Source organism: Prionailurus viverrinus, chromosome C2 (assembly GCF_022837055.1).
Source record: "Prionailurus viverrinus isolate Anna chromosome C2, UM_Priviv_1.0, whole genome shotgun sequence".
Lineage (NCBI taxonomy): Eukaryota > Metazoa > Chordata > Mammalia > Carnivora > Felidae > Prionailurus > Prionailurus viverrinus.
This window is the reverse complement of record NC_062569.1, coordinates 131,003,975-131,023,295: the sequence shown is the minus strand read 5'-3', so window position 1 is coordinate 131,023,295 and position 19,321 is coordinate 131,003,975. Positions and strand designations below refer to the sequence as shown.

Here is a 19,321-nt window from a genome sequence, read left to right as displayed (position 1 = left end):
TTCCCACTACTCTGTGCCTCCGTTTACTTATCTGTGAATTGAGGATAATGATAATAATATCAACCTCACAGGATTGCTGTGAAGATTAAGTGAATTACTATATATAAAGCATGAGAATTGTGCTTGATATTACATGACTGCTGTGCCATTATTGTTCTGTAAATGTGTTAAATCAAGAAATTAGAAAAGCGGTAGGATTTAAAACCTTATCCCTCTCAGCAACTTGCTTTAACCAGTTGGGCTCAGACTAGCTGCATCTACTAATATTTCTCTTTGCTGTGTGATCTATTTGATAACTTAGGAGACTCCATCATGGGATTTTTCTCCACATGTTTGCAATAAGATGTCGAGGCAAAGTAGAAGAGCTCATGGGCGGCAGGACTCCTTTACGTGGGTGATGGTCTCTTATCCAGTCACACAAATGTCCTCTTTGTTTTGAGAACAGAGCGGATGGTTCATGAGTGTGTGTGTGTGTGTGTGTGTGTGTGTCCATGTGGTGTGAACACACTCTCTTTCTGGTGGCTTTAGGTGTACTGCAAAACTACTATATTAATTCTGAAGCATCATAATCCTCTTTGCCAGATGTCTATTAGAATTTTTCTGTAAGGAACTTACAAGAATGAGTTGAACAAAATAGAAATTGGGTTAACTCATTTTAATGAGAAGTTATATGTATGCATACATACATATGTGTGTGTATTTGTCTTTATGTTCAACTCTTGCCTCAGTATTAGAATTCTATGTAACTAAAAATGAATAATTAACTTAATGGGAAATAACATCTAGAGTATCTTCAGTGTGTTGGGCATCATGTAAGGATTTTATAAAGACTAGCTCATTTAAACTTCAAAGTTAAGGAAACTGTGAACTCCAATAGGATCCTGAGATGAGCAGTCACTGATGGTAAATATTTGTGAGAAGTAACACTTGTAATTCTTCTTTGCATCCAAAACGGTGTCTGGTCCATAGCACATGCTCAATAAATACTTGTTGAAAGAACTGTGAATGTATCAGTGAATGAATTATATAATTCCAAAAGAATATATTAGAATTAAAAAAAATGACTAACATTTAATCAAAGTTGAGCACTGTATGCATGACCCTAGACAAGTCAATTTACCATTTGGGATCTCAGTTTATTCGTCTGCAAATCAAAGGTCAGATCTCATCAGCTCTGTAGTCTTAAAGGTTCACCATGGGATTTACACCATCCTTTACTGCCAATCAGTTTTCTCTGGTGCAGAAACACCTTTCACATTTCCATTAGTTAGGCAACAACAATTCCTGATATGTTCACTTCATTTTTCCTTTTGGCTTTGTGATTTGAAAGTAAGATTTAAAAACCAATAATGCAAGAAACAGACACATATTAGATACAACCCCAAAGGACAGTCAACCATAACCACCAAATGAAAATAGAAATACAGCATTTAGTATCCAAAATTTCTTTTAAGTGGCCCCTTTTCTTTCTTCATTTTGATTTTTTTTTTTAATTTGACCTAATTTTACCTTGTTTCACAGTTAGGTGAAAATGCTTTACCCCTACAGTCTACTGTCATCTACTTGAATAATAATACATTTTGGACATATTCTCTACTTTCTGTTGGCCCGTTTGTAATACGTTGCCTGCATTTCATCCTTTATTTTCCTAACAATTGCCAGGGGTAAAAATTAAATTAAACCACAAACTCCCTAGTGAATGAAAGGTAAAACTAATGATTAGTGCTTGATTTAGGGGATAATGAAATGAAGGCTAAAAGGAACAAGTTTTGCTTGGTATTTATGGCAAGTGTCAAATTAATGTACTAGACAGAATCATTTCACTGACTCTCTGAAATGGTATCTTCTTTTTGGAGTTTAGAGTAACACACACACACACACACACACACACACACACACACACACACATAGATGTAGTTCTAAAAATAAATCTGTATCTAGTCTTTGACTTGCCCCTTTAGGAAAACAGGGTCTAATCTCTGAATACATAACCGTCTGCTTATGTAAGCAGCAGTCAGAATGGAAGGCAGCTGCTTTGAGGCTGGTGCAAGCAGTACTAAAAACTGCTTAACCAATTCAGTAGTAATCTATAACTAGGCAACATCCAGGGAACAGACATACTATTAAGTAGATGTTGCCCTGTTTGAGTAATCCCTTTCCTCCATATAATCGCACTTCAGACACACATTTAATGTGCTTGACTCTCCCTCCCTGTTGTAGGAAGGAGATTGCAGAAGCAAAACAACATTAACTTTTACATTTTAATAGGGATTAAGAGAACTTCTAACTAAAATCTTTTTTAACCTTTTTTAAAAAATGTTTATTTATTTTTGAGAGAGAGAGAGAGAGTCAGAGAGACAGAGTGCAAGCAGGGGAGGGGCAGAGAGAGAGGGAGACACAGAATCTGAAGCAGGCTCCAGGCTCCGAGCTGTCAGCACAGAGCCTGACGCGGGGCTCGAACTCACAAACTGTGAGATCATGGTCAGAGCCGAAATCAGACGCTTAACTGACCGAGCCACCCAGGTGTCCCTAAAATCTTTTTTTTAAGGTTTTATTTATTTAAGTAATTCCACTCCCAACATGGGGTTTGAAGTCACAATCAAGAATTGTAGCTCTTCAGACTGAGCCAGCTAGGTACCTGTCAAAATCTTTTTCAAAGTATCCATTACAAGAGAACTCTTCAACAAAAAATATTCAGGGCTTGCTTTGGCAACACATATACTAAAATTGGAATGATACAGAAAAGATTAGCATGGCCCCTGTGCAAGGAAGACACACAAATTTGTGAAGCATTTCATTGTTTTAAAAATACTGATTCGAAGGGGCACATGTACCCCAATGTTTATAGCAGCATTATCAACAATAGCCGAATTATGGAAAGAGCCCAAATGTCCATCGACTGATGAATGGATAAAGAAGATGTGAGATACACATACACACACACACACACACACACACACACACACACACACAATGGAATATTACTTAGCCATCAAAAGAATAAAATCTTGCCATTTGCAACAACATGGATGCAATTCAAACATATTATGCTAAGCAAAATAAGTCAGAGAAAGAAAAATACCATATGATTTCACTTATATGTGGAATTTAAGAAACAAAACAGATGAACACAGGGGAAGAGTAGGAAAAATAAGATAAAAACAGAGAGGGAGGCAAACCATAAGAGACTCTTAACTATACAGAACAAACTGAGGGAAGGTGGAAGCTGGAAGGAAGGTGGGTGGGGGGATGGGTTAAGTGGGTGATGGGCATTAAGGAGGACACCTGTTGTGATGAGCTCTGGGTGTTATATGTATGTAAGTGATGAATCACTAAATTCTACTCCTGAAACCAAAAAATAAAAATAAAAAAATCTCCAAATCAAAGTGACTCATTATAAGTAAAAATTGGATAACCCATTTTCCAATAAACAGAATAAAGTAGATAGTCCCTAGAGAAGGTTATGGCAAAATATGTCCTAAAAATAACCAGTTGCTATTCCTGGTCTCACGAAATCCTTCAGTCTTGATCCAGATGTCTCCAAATCTCAGCTCAGAGCTGTGTCCCTTTTGCCACAATCCATAGACATATATTTGACCAGTTTTGTGTAGGCCCAACACCTAGTTGTATTAACTTAGCCAAGACTTTACCCAAGTGAAGAACGACACTGTGCTTGAATAATATGCCCCCTGTCCCAAATTCAAACACTTAGGGCTCAGTTGCACACAAGTTTTGTTGGCCCTCTACAGTTAATCTTTTTAGTAGCATTTTTCATGTAGCACAAAATAAACTTTAGCATGTAAAAAAAATAAAATAATGAGTTACTGATATAGTAAGTTAATTCAAAAGTTGTGGTTTGCATGATTAAAAAGAAAAAGGGACACCTGGGAGTCTCAGTTGGTTAGACATCCAACTCTTGATTTTTGCTCAGGTCGTGATCTCACATTTGTGAGATCGAGCCCTGTGTTGGGCTCTGCCCTGACAGCATGAAGCCTCCCTTTCTCCCTGTCCCTCCCTCACTCTTTCTTTCTCTCACAGTAAATAAGTAAATTTAAAATTAAAAAAAAAAAAAACAGGGCGCCTGGGTGGCTCATTCGGTTAAGTGTCCGACTCATGGTTTTGGCTCAGGTCATGATCTCACATTTTGTGAGTCTGAGCCCCACATCAGGCTCCATGCTGACAGTGTGGAGCCTGCTTGGGATTCTCTCTCTCTCTCTCTCTCTCTCTCTCTCTCTGCCCCTCCCCTGCTCACTCTCTCTGTCTCTTGCTTTAAAAAATAAACTCAAAACAATTTAAAAAAATAAAATAAAACAAAAAACAAAACAAAACAACACAAAAGATATCTAATGTTTCCCATCTTTCTTATTGCAGATCGACATTTTGTATTGGTTAACTCTATACTACACCTCTCTTATACCCGGAAAAGGTGGGATATGTTTTCAAGAGTCCAGGACTTGCAATCAGAAGAACGTTACCTAAACCCATACAACAAATTCATGAGACTCAGAACAGTAGATTCTGATTATTGAAACATATTTGACCCAGATTTTGTAGGTTATGCGAACATGGAAGCTAGCTATATTCCAAATATATGTGACAGGAAAATATAACTACAAAGACAGATGGCCGTCCTCTTTCCTAATGACCCTCACAAAGTTGGTGTGGTTGCTAGTTACGGTGAAAGGAACACGGTTGGCTTCTAGGCTTATGTGTGGAGACATCCAGACCAAGACTGAAAGAATTTCTTAAAAAGACCATGGATAGAGATGGATTATTTTTAGGCTACATGATGACAAAGCATAAAGAATTAAAAGAGTGGTCAGTCTGATCAAACTCCTCAAAGGTCTTTCGATATCCCCACTCACCTCAGGGCTTGGTTCATGACTCCCACATATTCACCTCCACTTCCACCTGTTTCCTACCAGACGTCTTCCTGGGGTGATTCACAGGTATTTTAACTTAGCAAAACCTGTTCCTCAAGTTCAGGGGCTGAGTTTCAGCACAGGGAATTTTCAGTGACACTCTACTCAACAGTGGATTCAGGTAATTCAGATCATCCTTGAGAGATAAATCTTGATAAAACACAATAAGAGTTAAAGAAATGGCCCCCTCAGTTACTCTGTAGGGGAGAAATAATGCTGGATTTGGCAGTGCTCGGATTAACACCATCAACCATTGGAATAATAAAACCATTTTTCCTTTTTCTGATTTTCATTCACCACTCTTCCCAATCTCTGCATTTGTGCTTTTCCCTCTATGTGGAACATTGGTTCCAAGATTCTTTACTACACAAATCCCTTCCATACCGATCAAACCTCTCTACAATATGCTCTGTTGCCTATGACATAGTAGATGTTCAAAAAGCACTTTGAATATCAAACACATTAATGGTTTTTGAATGAAGGAAAAAATGAACGATAACAAGAAAATCTGGAAGGTTCTTAAAGGTGTCTTGGAGCAGTTTAAGCTCTTTCAAGGATGGTGAAAGATGTGGTGACATTTCTTCCCCGAAAAGTGTAAGGGATTTTACACAACATTCAGTTGCTCTGAAGAGAAAGGCCAGATGAATCACAGGTGTATTTCAACACACTCAGTGTATTGTGATAGATTAAACTTTCTTAAAGGAAGGTACTGTGTGATGTAATTGGATACTCTGGCTTGTATCTCTCCCCTTGGTGTCAGTAGGTTGATGGGGTATGGAAAGTTGAGGTTATGAGGATTTAGTTGCATGGTTTTTGTCTTTTGTTTTTTGTTTTTTACTTAAAAGACATGCTTTGTTAAAGGCCAGGGCTTAGAATAAGGTATAAGCCCTAGTTAATAAAGGAAACACTCTACATTTCTCAAAGTTAGAAACATTACAGGAGGAAGAAAAACTTGAATCCAGATTCTATGACATAGTACTAAAATGCAAGGGGCAAACACCAGTCATTTTAGTAGGAAAAGGCAAAATGATCTGTGTTTGGAATATACTCAAAGATGGACCATACTTGAATTCTCCTTCTGATTTCTTAGAGTAGTATTATTTTATTTTATTTTATTTTATTTTATCTTTTATTTTTCAGGAAGTTTCTAATTTTGAGAATGCCAAACCAAAAAGAAAGTAAGTCAAGTTTACTTTGAAAACTTTCTGTTCTCTTAGTTCTATAATGCTGAACGGAGTATTTTAGTGGTTTTCCTGTCAAAGTATGCTTTAAAAAATTGTCGTGCACAAATCTAGATTGGTTTTACTTTGCTACCATTTCTCTGTTTATGCTGATGCATAGGAAACCTGTGCTGTGACATTCCTGTACACAAGGATGTGAAAATTCAATTTCTAGAAGAAGAAACATGTGTTTAAACTAGGCTCAGATTAAAGTGGGAGCCTCCTCCAAAACACGCTTCTATTGGTGACCTGTTAATCTTCTGAAGAGTTCTTCTAATCCAAATAAAAATGTGTTTGCAAAGAGATTTGGGTTATTTCGGTCAGGCTTGGTTTTACAGTCAGCACAGCAAGCTGCCGGAGGATGTGATACACACATGTTGCATAAGGTAATGGGATTTTAACTAACACATAGGAAATACATAGGGGCCGGAAGTTGGTGTATGGGGAAATTTCCAGATTGGTTGCTGATGATACAGAATAGCTTCCTTGCACTCTGGAATGGTCTGAGACCAAATTGTTAACAGGTGAAATTCTCTCCGGATATAGTCTTTCTGGACAGCCTTGCTTTCCTGCTCCCAAGGCATTCTCTGCTTTCCTAGGCTTTCCTCCCCTTCCTGCTTTCTCCCAGGAAGGATATAAAATACATCCATAGTAAGTAGGTAATTGGATGATTAACAGCTTAGAGCACCTGCTAGGCAAGGGTAGTTGTATTTTAGCCACAGTTAAGTACTTAAACTTCGCAAGTGGCATTTTAAACCTGAGCTGGAGTGAAGAAGGAGCTTTTTTGGCAGTGTTCTCTCAGGCTTAAAAACTGCCGTGCCGATGTAGTTTTTTATTCTATTCACGGATAAGGAACTCACCAGTTCCAAATAAAATACTTAAATGAGATTACAGCCATTGGCCTATGATTGATGCTTCTATAGATTAGAGGATACCAAAACCTGGAGGGGCGGATGGGGAATGGGTGAGGGGGAAGCTCCTGATGCTGACCGAATTAGGATTTTCCAAAATCCGTTAATGTGCTCCTTGGAATCCAACCACATAAAATCAAACTGAAGGCTCTTGAGTTTCTTAATTCTTTTGTCCACCACTCCTCTAAAAGGAACAACATCTCATGTTGTTATGCACCCACTTCACCTTAGGATAGTATAAATAGCTGTTTTGAATACTTACTATTTGCTAAGAGGTGTCCTCAGTGTTTGCATTAAAAAAATAAAGAACAAACCAAAATAAAATGGTAAAGAAAAAAATTATATATGCAGGTTTTTTCTGAGCTTAAGATGAACTTGGCTTTAATTTAATGACTACCAAGAATATAAATAGTGGAAAACACTTAAGCTGTAACAAAGTTAACTGTAGGTACAGGACATGTGTGTGTTCACCGAGTGCACAAAATAATTAACATGATTGAGTCAGCATAGTCCTATCCTCTCTGTTTTAGACATCTTATTATGGAGATTTTTAATCATACACGAAAAATGAAATAATAATGAACTCCCATCACCAAGCCTGAACAGGTATCAATCTATAGTCAAACTTGTTTAATTTCTACCCATTTGACTCCCCAGCCCTTCAATCTCCACTATTTTTTGTTAAAGCTGATCCCAGACATGTAATTTCATGTCTTGATGCAAAAGCAAGTTAAAAAGCAAGCACTGTGTTTTTAAAAACATAACTACGTAACTACCACTGCACTAGAACAAAAAAAGAAAGATTGCATAATATGACCAAATATATAGTCATTGTTAAATTTTTTCTGATAGTCTCAAGTGCTTTTTTTAATAGTTTACTTGAATCATGATCCAAATAGGATCCATGCAATGCATTCGGTTCATGTCTCTTAATTCATAGGTCCTTCTCTATTGATTTGTTGAGGAAACTGGATTGTTTGTTCTGAGGAATTTTCCATATTTTTGAATTTTGCTGATTGCATCATTGTGGTATTTTTTAAAAAAAAAACTTTTTCTTTTATCCTCTATGTTTCCTGTAATTTTTTAGTTAGATCTCAAGGCTTGATAATGTTCAAGTTTGATATATGTATATATATTTTAAAAGTAGGTCATCGGTGACTATATACTTCCTGTTGCATTACACTGGAAGCCCATATATCTGGTTGTCTCTATTTTTATGACTGTGAATTTGCCTAGTGGGTTCAGATGGTATCTGGTTGATCCATCCAGTACAGTTGCCCATCAGCCTTTCAATTAAAAGTTTTAACAGCGATTGTTGATTATTGCTTAGATCTATTGTTTCATTAGGGATTGTATATGATTATACTCAATTTCTATCATTCTTTCTGTATTTATTGAACAGAAGTATTTCAAAAAGAGCTTTTCCACATTAACTGTTGACCAGTTTGAGACACTTTCATGTAAAAATGGCCCACTTTTTTTGTGTGTGGGTTTTATGAATGTTGCATGGAAATTTCCAGGCCAAGATTGTACTTACATTAACTGCACTTTGCCAGCAAGGGTCAGAAAAATTCAGGGCCATATATAGACCTTAGTTAGAGGTAGAATTATTTCTGCTCTCAAAGGTATTGCAAATATGTCTAGGTGATCTAATTTCTGTCTGATTAAAAATGTTATTTACTAGATGTAGACTTAAATATGTTTCTTTTATTCTTCTAGGTCAATCCGGAGATCTAGGTCTGAAAACAAAGGATTTGGTTAGTAATTTATAAGATTACTCATGCAGATAATATGTTTTGTTTCCTTAAAAGTTCTTTTCTTCTGCTCCTTCCATAAAGCAACAATAAGTGATTAATGGAAGTCGAATTGAGTTGTCTTTGAAGTCTATAGAAGAAATTTTTAAAAAAGGAATGTGGTTCCACTCTAACTGTAAATGGCTAAGACAAAGAAATCATTGATTTATTCAGAACAATTTCCTTTTACATTAAAAATATAATTCTCTTTGATGGTTTATTGGATGATTATCTTCCAGTTTCCCAACTTTAGCTTGGCTGACCATGGTCAAGGTGACCTCTTCAATATCTTTTTAGATATATGAATCTAAGAGTGAACAAAAAATAAATAAAAAAATGCTTGTATTACAAAAGACTCTTCAAACACCGGATCTTTTCTGTTTTTGTGATTACAGTATCTGTAGTACTAATAAAGGCAATTGGCTTAATTTCTATCTTAATTCTGAAGCAAATATCTAATTCTATTAATCACTTATAGAAAGCTAATGGATAATGGCTCTCCTTCTCTTGCAGAGTATAGTGTCACAAGTTATAAAATAGTCACAGTGACCAAACATCTGGATTATTCAGTCAATAATTTATTTTTATGCATTTTGTCAAACTTGTGGGTGCCCTTTCTCCCCAGCAGAGTTTAAGAGCTGGATGCTCAAACTCCTTTCCCTGTCTTTACAAAACCTGTCTTCTAGGTAGGCTCTGAAAAGCTCATTCAGACCAAAGCTTCCAAGGGTGTCTGTATTTTAATCAGGTCTCATATTCTTCCAGTGGCAGCGTCCACAGGGGCTATGTCCTATGTCACTAGTTAAGACTCTGTAGGCAATTGGTCATTTTGAATATCATCCCTGATTTAAATAATGCATAATCTTAAAGGAAGTAAGGCACAGTTTTGCTTTCCATCTAGATTTATTCTCATAGCATGCTATGTGGTTTCTACACACAAAGCTATAGGTGTTTGCATCCCAGCATATTTCTTGATGCTGGACTGCCTTCCCCATAGTCAAATATGAGAGCAAAAAGTGACTTTATAAACAGCACAGGTATGCTGACTTTGTTTCCATGAGATGCTTTGGTTGCATTATGTCAAATTTACTTTTCCAATATGATAACACAGCATGTGGAATGATTCATCTTTGGTAAGGAGATTAGAAGGGATTCTTAACTCTTCATTCTGGTGCAGTCTGGTCCTTCACAGCGTGCCCAGGCCCTGCTGCAGGTGTTGGGAGGACAAGGCTGAGCAAGTTATTGTTCTTCCACTCAAGATCTCACATTAGAGTTTCTTGAAACTATCACAGCTCAATGGACTCTGTACACACTTAGTCATTTTGTTGAAAATGATGAGGAACGTGGAGGGTGGAGACATTTGAACTTATTTATTTGAAAAAAAAAATAAAAAAGAAGAAATACTTCAAAGAATAATGTAATCAGAAACTATCAACAAGTATTTCAATAGCACCATTCTACCACATATGCGTGGGTCCTTGTAGTTCATGGAAATAAATGAGAGCCCACAGGCCACTTGGGGTTGTCCACCAGGGAGTAGAACTCTCCATTTTGGAGAGCTCTCTTATCACTTTCCAAGTTACAACCGTGTGCTGATCTTGTTCTGATTTTAAATTTCTTATACTTACTGGACAGATGTTACCGTGAATTCTGCTAACCAATCCTCTGCTTTTTTAGAAAGGAAAATAGCGAATGACACAACCTGGCAAGAACCCAGCAAGCCAGAGAATGATTCCCACATCAGAAGACTCAGTCAGCTAAAAGGTAATTGTTAAATTTAGTTCAGCTGACTTTGCATTTTCCCAAAGTAGTTTAAAGGGCAGGTAGGAAAAATTTACATCTTTATTAAAATAAGCTGGGCATTGTGGTCTACTTAAAAGGGAAAAACAACTAGAATAGAGAGGACGTATTGTTAATAGCATATATACATGTGATACGTGTGTGTGTCTACATGTGCATCGATACATACAGACATATAAAAAGGAAGTGGAATCTAATTAGGTTGCCTGTTGAAGAATCAATTGCAAATAATATTTGAAAGTCTTTAATGTCTATAAGAATTTTATGATGTATTAAACATCACCACATAGAAAAACCCTCTAAAAATAACATCAGTATATCAATAGTTATTACATTTAGGTTTTCCTTAAAAAATACAAAAGAATAATCTCAACTACTAATACAAAATTATATCATTTCATGACTTAAAAATTCCCAAGAAGCAAAAATCAGCAGCCTGGTAAAAAATTTATTAATGATAAATGACTTCATAATTATAATTATTTAACTTTGGGAAGGCAATGAAGAAAACAGGAAGTCTTAAGAGTTCACGAAGATGGGGGCGCCTGGGTGGCTTGGTCGGTTAAGCGTCCGACTTCGGCTCAGGTCATGATCTCACGGTCCGTGAGTTCGAGCCCCGCGTCGGGCTCTGTGCTGACAGCTCAGAGCCTGGAGCCTGTTTCGGATTCTGTGTCTCCCTCTCTCTCTGCCCCTCCCCTGTTCATGCTCTGTCTCTCTCTGTCTCAAAAATAAATAAACGTTAAAAAAAATTAAAAAAACAAAAAGAGTTCACGAAGATGAACAACAGCATAAAAAGTTATCTGCTTGGTATTCTCCTTCTGTAGTTACTGGAACAAGAAATTCTTGATTATATTAGTTACTGATTAAGAATTTCTAGTTTTTAATTACAAATATTTTTAATATCTTGGGAGGAAGGAAATTATAATGCATTTTTATCACTAGGAGCTTAATAATTTGATTTTATATTCTGTCCAGATATCACCTTTTGTTTAACACTGCTCTTAGATTTACAAAGTAATTATTTATGAAAATAATTTATTTTGAAACATTTCAGTTTTATTCAAGATTATGTAACATTTTGCTGAATAAATTTAACTGAATTTTTAAATATTTACAATTTATTGTAAATAAATTGGTGAAACATTTGGGATTTAGATATTTTCTTTTCTTTTTTTTTGACCTTAACCGAAATCAAGAGTCAGATGCTTAACCAATTGAGTTACCCAGGCACCCCCTAGATATTATCTTTTAATCACAACAGAGGAAATGTGTTAATATCATGTTTTGATTGGATTCTATCTTCACCCCAAGGATGCCAGCTATCTTCATTCACACTCTGTAGATTAGTCAAACACTCATCCACATCATCCATCCGTGCATCCCTTTAATAAACACATGCGATTTTTAGATTATTGGGTATTGACCTATGGATCAAGAAGTTATAATTGCACTATAAATTATTTTTAGTTATAGATTTTGCCACAAATGTCTTCAAGAATTCTATTCGCTAAAACTACCTTTCTGAGATTTTTTTTTGTTTGTTTTAATTGAGGAGTCATAGGCGGGTGATTCTATTACAGCTACTCTGAAGAAAAAAATCTTGGTTTAAAATGCGGAGTTCCTGATTAGTGATGTGTTCTTTGCCAGAGAAGAATAACAAACAAGAAATCCTTTACAGAAAGCTTCTTAGCTTTGGTTTCGCGGATTCTTGAGCTACCCTATATCCTGTGTGTGTGTCTGTGCCTGGTTGAGTGTGTGTGTGTGTGTGTGTGTGTGTGTGTGTGTGTGTCTAAAAGTTCAACTGGCATTTCAGCAGCAGCAGCTGAGTCACAGGACATTTCTTAGGGATTAATGCTGTGCTAGGGAGAGTTGATGGCCTGAGACCAAGGCTGTCGGTGCCACTGTAAATTGAGGGGAGAAATTCAGTGGGGAGGGAGGGCCACACGTTGTGGACTTGGATTTTATGGGAGGGGTAGCTTCATTTGGAAAGCTCAGAGTATTTCTAGGCAATTAGTGCCCTACACATCAACCCATAATATTTCTTTCTCATTTTAAATACTACTTTTCAACTGTTAATTGGATAATTACTTCAGAGAGGTTTACTGTGTCTGAGGATAGGCAGTCTGTGAGGTTTAGTGAGATGGAGGCCGGAAGGTGCATCGTTGTTATCATCCAGAGCCCTTTATTTTATTGAACACAAATGATGACATTTTAAAGACAGCCGCAATAAAATAGAAGACAATATATAGGGAATTAAATAGTAGGAGTGGCAAAACTCCTAAAGAATCTGTTACAAACACTAAGACCAAAAAAAGAAAAAGGGTATTTCTCTCAATTTCAATTTCAAAATGGTATTTATACATGACATATATTAACATTAACAAATTAATTATAAACATGTTATAAACATAATATGTATATAAACATAACATATAAGCAAATTATAAGCATAATTAACAAACTAATATATTAATTTTAGACCTAAAGACTATTGGGCCTGATGAAAGAAACGTCCACAGGCTATGTTTAGCCAAGGATTTGTGCCTGGTGTTTTAATCCACAAAGATATTCACATAGCTTGATAAAAGACTATGTTGTGTCAGTTAAGACAAAATTTATCAGAATAAGTTGAGTGCCAGAAGCATAATATTTTTAGTTTATCTAGTCCATTTCCTTCTTATAAGAAGCGTTTTATCTAAACCTCCATCTGTGCTGTTAAAAGAGACTACATCTGTAAAATAAATGCAGGATAAATTGAGTGCTCAGGACTTTATGACTGAAGCATTGGCAAAGTGTAGGTATGAAGGAAAATTAATCTGTAATTCATATTAATTGTATTTTCAGCATCACAAACAGGCAGAATATTCATCATGTACATATTTTAGTAAATTAAAATCAAATTTAAAGTTTTCAAATTTATTTTGGCCTTAGGTTTACAAAGGAAATAAAAGTCTGAAAAGAACAAACTTTGAAATCTGTGAATTGGAGTTTACCTAAGATCAAGTTTTGATTTAAATAAAGACAGTATCCAGAACAAGGTTTTCACATTTAATGTCAGAAAGTACAAACGATAAAAACAAAGCAATTTTTTTTTAAATAATAAAAAGGACGCAGAACATATTTGGAGATTTTTCAAACGGTGTGACCACGACAGACTATTCCATAAAACGTAAAATATGCCCCAAATAATTGACCTGTTAGTAAAGGAAGTGAGGGGTGGATAAGGTCAAGAAAGATGGTTAGTATTGAAAGGAATATGAATTTCGCCCATACTGTGTGAAATTATCTTAAAAATACCCTTTTCGTGTGATTCTGATGAGATTCATTATCCAAAAAACCTAGCAGAGGAGCGATGTAGTTAGGGCCTTCCAGTTTAGCACTTGAATTGCCATTCCTTTGAAACCTTTCCTGAATTCTAGTCAATATTATTGTTTGGCCAGCCTCTTCAGAGTAAGCATGTAAGTATTTTGACTTAATTTTTCCAAACCTTATTAATTCTCTTTCTTTGTTGGCCTGATACCTTCTCATTCAAGATGGCAGATGTATAAAGTCGCAAACATATTTACCATTCTGTTTAATTTTCTGGGACCACAATCTAATTTAAAAATGATTCCTCGGGAAGCTTGGGTGACTCAGTTAATTAAGCATCCAATTCTTGATTTTGGCTCAGGTCATGAACTCACAGTTAGGGAGATTGAGGCACACATCAGGCTCTGTGAGGACAGTGCGGAGCCTGCTCGGGATTCTCTCTCTCCCTCTCTCTCTGCTCCTCGCCCCCCTCAAAATAAATAAATAAATAAATATTTAAAAATAAATAAATAAAGATTGTTTCCCTGGAGCCTGTAATTTAACTCTGGTTAGACTGGATTACATGAGGAGTGACAGAGAGAAGCCCTATTTCACAGCCGAACATCTACACACTCATCCTGTGGGGATAAACTCCTTGAGCAAAGGCCACTATAAGTGGGCCTCTTCCAAGGAGGTCTTTCTGAATTGAGTGATGAGAATGTTCAGCATCCCGGTGTTTTGTACAAATGAATCTCCCTTTAATTCTTTAGGGGAGTTCTTACTAGGATGATAGTTGCTTGAGTATGGTCAGAAATATCTTCATTAGAATCACCTAAAAGCTGATTAGAAATATTGCTTTTTTACCTAATCTCACTTCTTCCCTGCATCTGAATTTGAGGGGCAGTTGGAGTCTGAATGTTTATGTTGAATGGTACATTCCTATGTATACTATTGCTTGTGACTCACTTATGTAGTTTATGCATGTTCTGATGATCTTTTTGCTGCAAACTACCGCAAAACTTTTTTGAAATAAAAATATTTATTTATTTATTTATTTTTGAGAGGCAGGGAGGGGCGGAGAGAGAGGGAAACAGAATCCCAAGTAGGTTCCGCACTGTCAGCCTAGAGTCTGACGTGGGGCTCAAATTCACAAACCGTGAGATCATGACCTGAGACCATGCTTAACAGACTGAGTCACCCAGGTGCCCCAAACTATCCCAAAACTTAAGGGCATCAAACAACATTTTATTAGGCTCGTGAATTTTGTGGGTCAGGAATCTATTCAAGACAAGTGCTTCATGATATCTGAAGCTTCTTCTGAAAAGACTTGCCTGACTGGGGAGGACTGCAATGTCTGGTGGCTGGAATCATCTAGAATCTTTTTCACCTGTATATTTGGCACCTGTTCTGGGATAACTTGAAGGCTGGGCTCAGTGGAGACTTTTGACTGGAGAACAATGTGTGGCCTCTCCAAGAGACACAAGCTTTCTTCAGGCCAAGAGCTGGGTTGCAAGAGGGAGGGACACAAAAGGGAGCCTCACACATCATGGAGGAAGTGTCTGGAAAGTGAGCATCCCAAATGATCAAAGCAGAAGCTGTATGGCTTCTTCTGACTTAGTTTGGGGGCTTACAAATGATCATTTACATTGCATTGTCCTGTGACAAGTGAGTTACTGAGACTAGCTCAATTCAGTAAGAAGAGGCATGCCAAGTTCATATTGCAGAATATGTGGTATGAGAGATATTTTGGTGGCCATTTTTGGAAAGCACAACTGCATATTGCCTAATTCATCCACTGCAACTCTTTTGCTACGTAGGACCAAATTGCTTCCGTTTTAATAAATATTCTCTCGTCGGGTAATATTTGGGAGATTACAAATAGATAAAAGTGTATAAGACCACAAAACAAATGGCTAATCTTCATAAAATACAATTTTTCCCGTGTCTCTTCCTTAGTCCAAGACCCTCAAAGGTCTTCCATTGTCTGCAGCAGAGGCCACATACTGGTAGCCGTGTAACTGAAGTTATTCTGAGAAAAAGGCTGTTTGGACCATACAGTATTTTAAAAATCAGGAAATTTTACATGAATATCCATGTATTTATACCGACAATCCTGAGCTCAAAGTCTGAGGTGATTTCAGTTGGGAAAGCTGAGAGCAATGGTGACTCTTCAGCTCACCACATGTCTCCCATTATCTCCTTGACGAAATTCACATCATTTAGTTAAATTACTTATTTGAGTTCTGCAGATATATTTATATGTGCAACATTGGTCTAGTAGGTTATGTCCAAATTCCTCGACCTGGCACTCAAGGACTATTGAAATTTTACTTTATTTACTCTTCCAGCCCTACTTCCTTCTATGCTATATTCAGAATTGCCTATCATTTGACCAGTTTCAATCTCTACACTTAATTAAATATGTTCCACTTATTCCACACTGTAGGTTAGCGTTCATAGCACTGCTTCTACGTTTGTCATTTTGCTTTTTCTTCTACCTTTCCAAACTACATCCACGCTTCAAGCTTCCACTGGGGCCCTACCTCTCCCAGGAGTACCCTGAGTCATAGTGATCCGTCCCCACAGTAGCATCTGAATCACTCATTTTCCTACTTTGCATTGTTACATAAGCGATGTAAATGCATCGTGCACACTCCTGTGATGCTTCCGGATTCTAGAGTAGAGGTGACCACTTTACTGTTCTTTTCCCATACCCAGAAGGATAATTATAGAGGGAGTTCTCCAAAATTCATGTTAAAGGAATCCAAAAAGGGGAGAGATGAAAAGGAATGAAGGAACAGAGCACAGATTTTTTTTTCCTGAATACAAATCCTTAAAAAAAAAAAATAAGTTGCCAAAACTGCTTCTGGCATCCTGACACTGTAACGGAAAATCTTGCTTCAAAGAGCCAGCTCACAAAACCAGCTCGTTTTAACATTTAAGTATTTTCTGGAATCCTTTGTGGTTACTCTGATTTTAAATATTGTTAGTGATGTAAACAACTCTGAGACTGAGCTGGGAATTTGAACTATCTTTTCAAGAGAGCCAAGATGGGGATTTGGAGGACAACTTGCCCGTGTTTTTCACTGTGTGTGGAGGGTAGGTCGTGTTGGCCGCTTTCTCCCCCCAGTGAATATGAGAACAAGGAACAGTGGGAAACTGAAGCAGTGATTGCACATGAATAGTGAAGGTGAGAGGGAAAGTCACTGGCCTTGTGGCCAGGTGGTTTCTGTAGTTTCAGTTTCCTCATCCAAGCGGGTTGGATTAAGTGAGGTGTAGAGGGCTACCCTCTTTTAGCGCATGTGCATTTCAGATTTACATAAAAGGAGCCCCTTTTCCAGAGCCTGGAAGGGAAATGTTGGAAGATTTCCTGTAGCTGCAGGTGAACCGACACCACATTCGAAAGCTTTTGCAAAAGCATACATAGAACAACTTCAACACAAATAATCTATGTTGACAAGACATAAGCTAATGAAACTCAAAATGCCAGAGGTGGAAAACTTAGTTTAACAGAAACAGGTGAGGAGATAACATCGTGGAATCTAGCATATTGCAGTTAGACGTGGCTTTAGTAGCTAGTATGCTACTCTTTTATTACTGAGAGGGAAACTGAGTCCCACAGAGGTTCCATGGCTTGCTCAGATACACAGATGGCCAGCAACATTCTTCATTTTTGTTGGTGGTGGTGTTGTTAAATTTGTATTTTATTTTGATCAGTTTCTTGTGAGAATAACATATCCTTAGGAAAATAAAACATTTATGATCTAGACAATGTAGTACCTTAACAGACTAAACGAAACTATAATGAGTATTAAATTGCACTTAAACTTCTAAAATCCTGTAATTTCTGATGATCTATATATAACATTTATCTCTTTTCATAGATCTAAATGAAGAGGATTTTCTTTTGAGTAATTACATGCATACTTTTCAAGGAAAAAAACCACAAGGCATTTCCTGTCAGGTAATGTGAACAATCAACACTTGGTGTGGTGTTTTGTGAACATCATCTTGTTATTGAGCTCTGTAATACTCTAGATGTAGTGCACAATACTTAGCCTTGTAACTATTTTATCTTTAGTTATTGTAGGTTGTTTTGTAGTCGATACGCTTATGTCTCTGTGAATTGGAATATAAATGAAAGCGTTCACTGATGCCTTGAGTTGATAAGCCATTTTGATTATGCAAAACATCATGCTCTACAGCCTTTTGATAAGTAACTCTAAACCTGTTAAGTTAATGTACTGGGATTTTCTCTGACAAGACCTATGTTAAGTGCTGAGAACTGTCTGGCAACCTTTAGTGAGGGGCATGTCCCTCATGTTTTTACGTTTGATATAAAAGCATATACTATTATTTCTGACATATCCCTTATAAATTGCATTAGTTAGCCCAGGAGTTCAGGCAATTAAGAATGTCTGAACCTCGGGCCTCCCTGATAGTAATAATAATATAACATTAATTAACAGCCAAATAGTTGCTATTCACCCTGTAATGAAAAATAGTATGTGCGTCAGTCGGGCCAACTCCAGCATCATACTGATTTTTGATATTTTTCTGACAGCCATGAGATTCTCTTTAATCATTCTGATAGTTTTATTTATTAGAAAGTTAATACTGGCCTTCCTTGGTGCAGTAGATTTATCAATAGGAAGACGGGATACAGTGCCTGAATCGTAAGGGACTGATTTGGTGAGCAAAAGGAGCTCGCGTTCCTCAATCCGGCCTGCTACCTGAGACTGTTGGAGGCCGTCCGATGGAGTAGACAGTGGACCATAACTTTTTATCAACCACAGTTTCTACTGGCTGTTCTGACAGTGCCAGAGTCACAATCCTACGCTCCTGAGGGTCCACACCACATTGCCTGAGGGCCTTTAACCAGTGAGCTCTCCCACAGGGCACGGTGGAGAGCTCTGAAAACAGAGCTCTGAATCTTAGTTTGCCCCTTAGTACTTACTTAATCTCTCTCTGCCTCAGTTTTCATGATCTGTAAAACTGGTCTATAAAGAAACTTTGTCTCATGGCTGTCCTGAGGATGAAGTGAAATACTTCAGTAAAGCACTCAGCATCATGGCTGGCATTTAGAAGATGCTTAAAACAAATTCAATTGTTGTCCCCCAAGGCTCCTCTCTCCCCCTTCCTCCTCTTTTTACTCTTTGCGAGGGATGGACACTTTCACAAGTGCGGCTGAGAGATTATTTCTGAAATATGCAGTCTCATTCTCCTAAATTTAGATGAGGCCTCAGATACAGTATCTAAGTGAAACATTGTCTGATAGCCAGGAGGAAATGAAGGCTGATTTACAGTAAGAATTCCCAGACATGTGTTGTGCCGAGAGAAGTCCTTCTTTAGGTTTTTAGCAGAAAACCAGAACCATGTCTTAGAATGAA

At 37.2% G+C, this 19,321-nt stretch overlaps 1 protein-coding gene and 1 non-coding gene across 2 annotated transcripts in view; both read left to right on the top strand.

Moving 5' to 3' along the window:
• SAMSN1 (SAM domain, SH3 domain and nuclear localization signals 1) overlaps nucleotides 1-19,321 on the top strand; it is a 134,163-nt gene that overhangs the window by 12,328 nt on the left and 102,514 nt on the right. The window contains exons 2-4 of the mRNA XM_047875377.1: nucleotides 6,063-6,100; nucleotides 8,773-8,810; nucleotides 10,521-10,607. Of these exons, the coding sequence (XP_047731333.1) occupies nucleotides 6,063-6,100; nucleotides 8,773-8,810; nucleotides 10,521-10,607 (163 nt within the window). The remainder of the gene's footprint in view (nucleotides 1-6,062; nucleotides 6,101-8,772; nucleotides 8,811-10,520; nucleotides 10,608-19,321) is intronic.
• LOC125175804 (U6 spliceosomal RNA) lies at nucleotides 2,700-2,804 on the top strand. Its single transcript, XR_007155979.1, has one exon. It is a non-coding gene; the product is annotated as a U6 spliceosomal RNA (small nuclear RNA).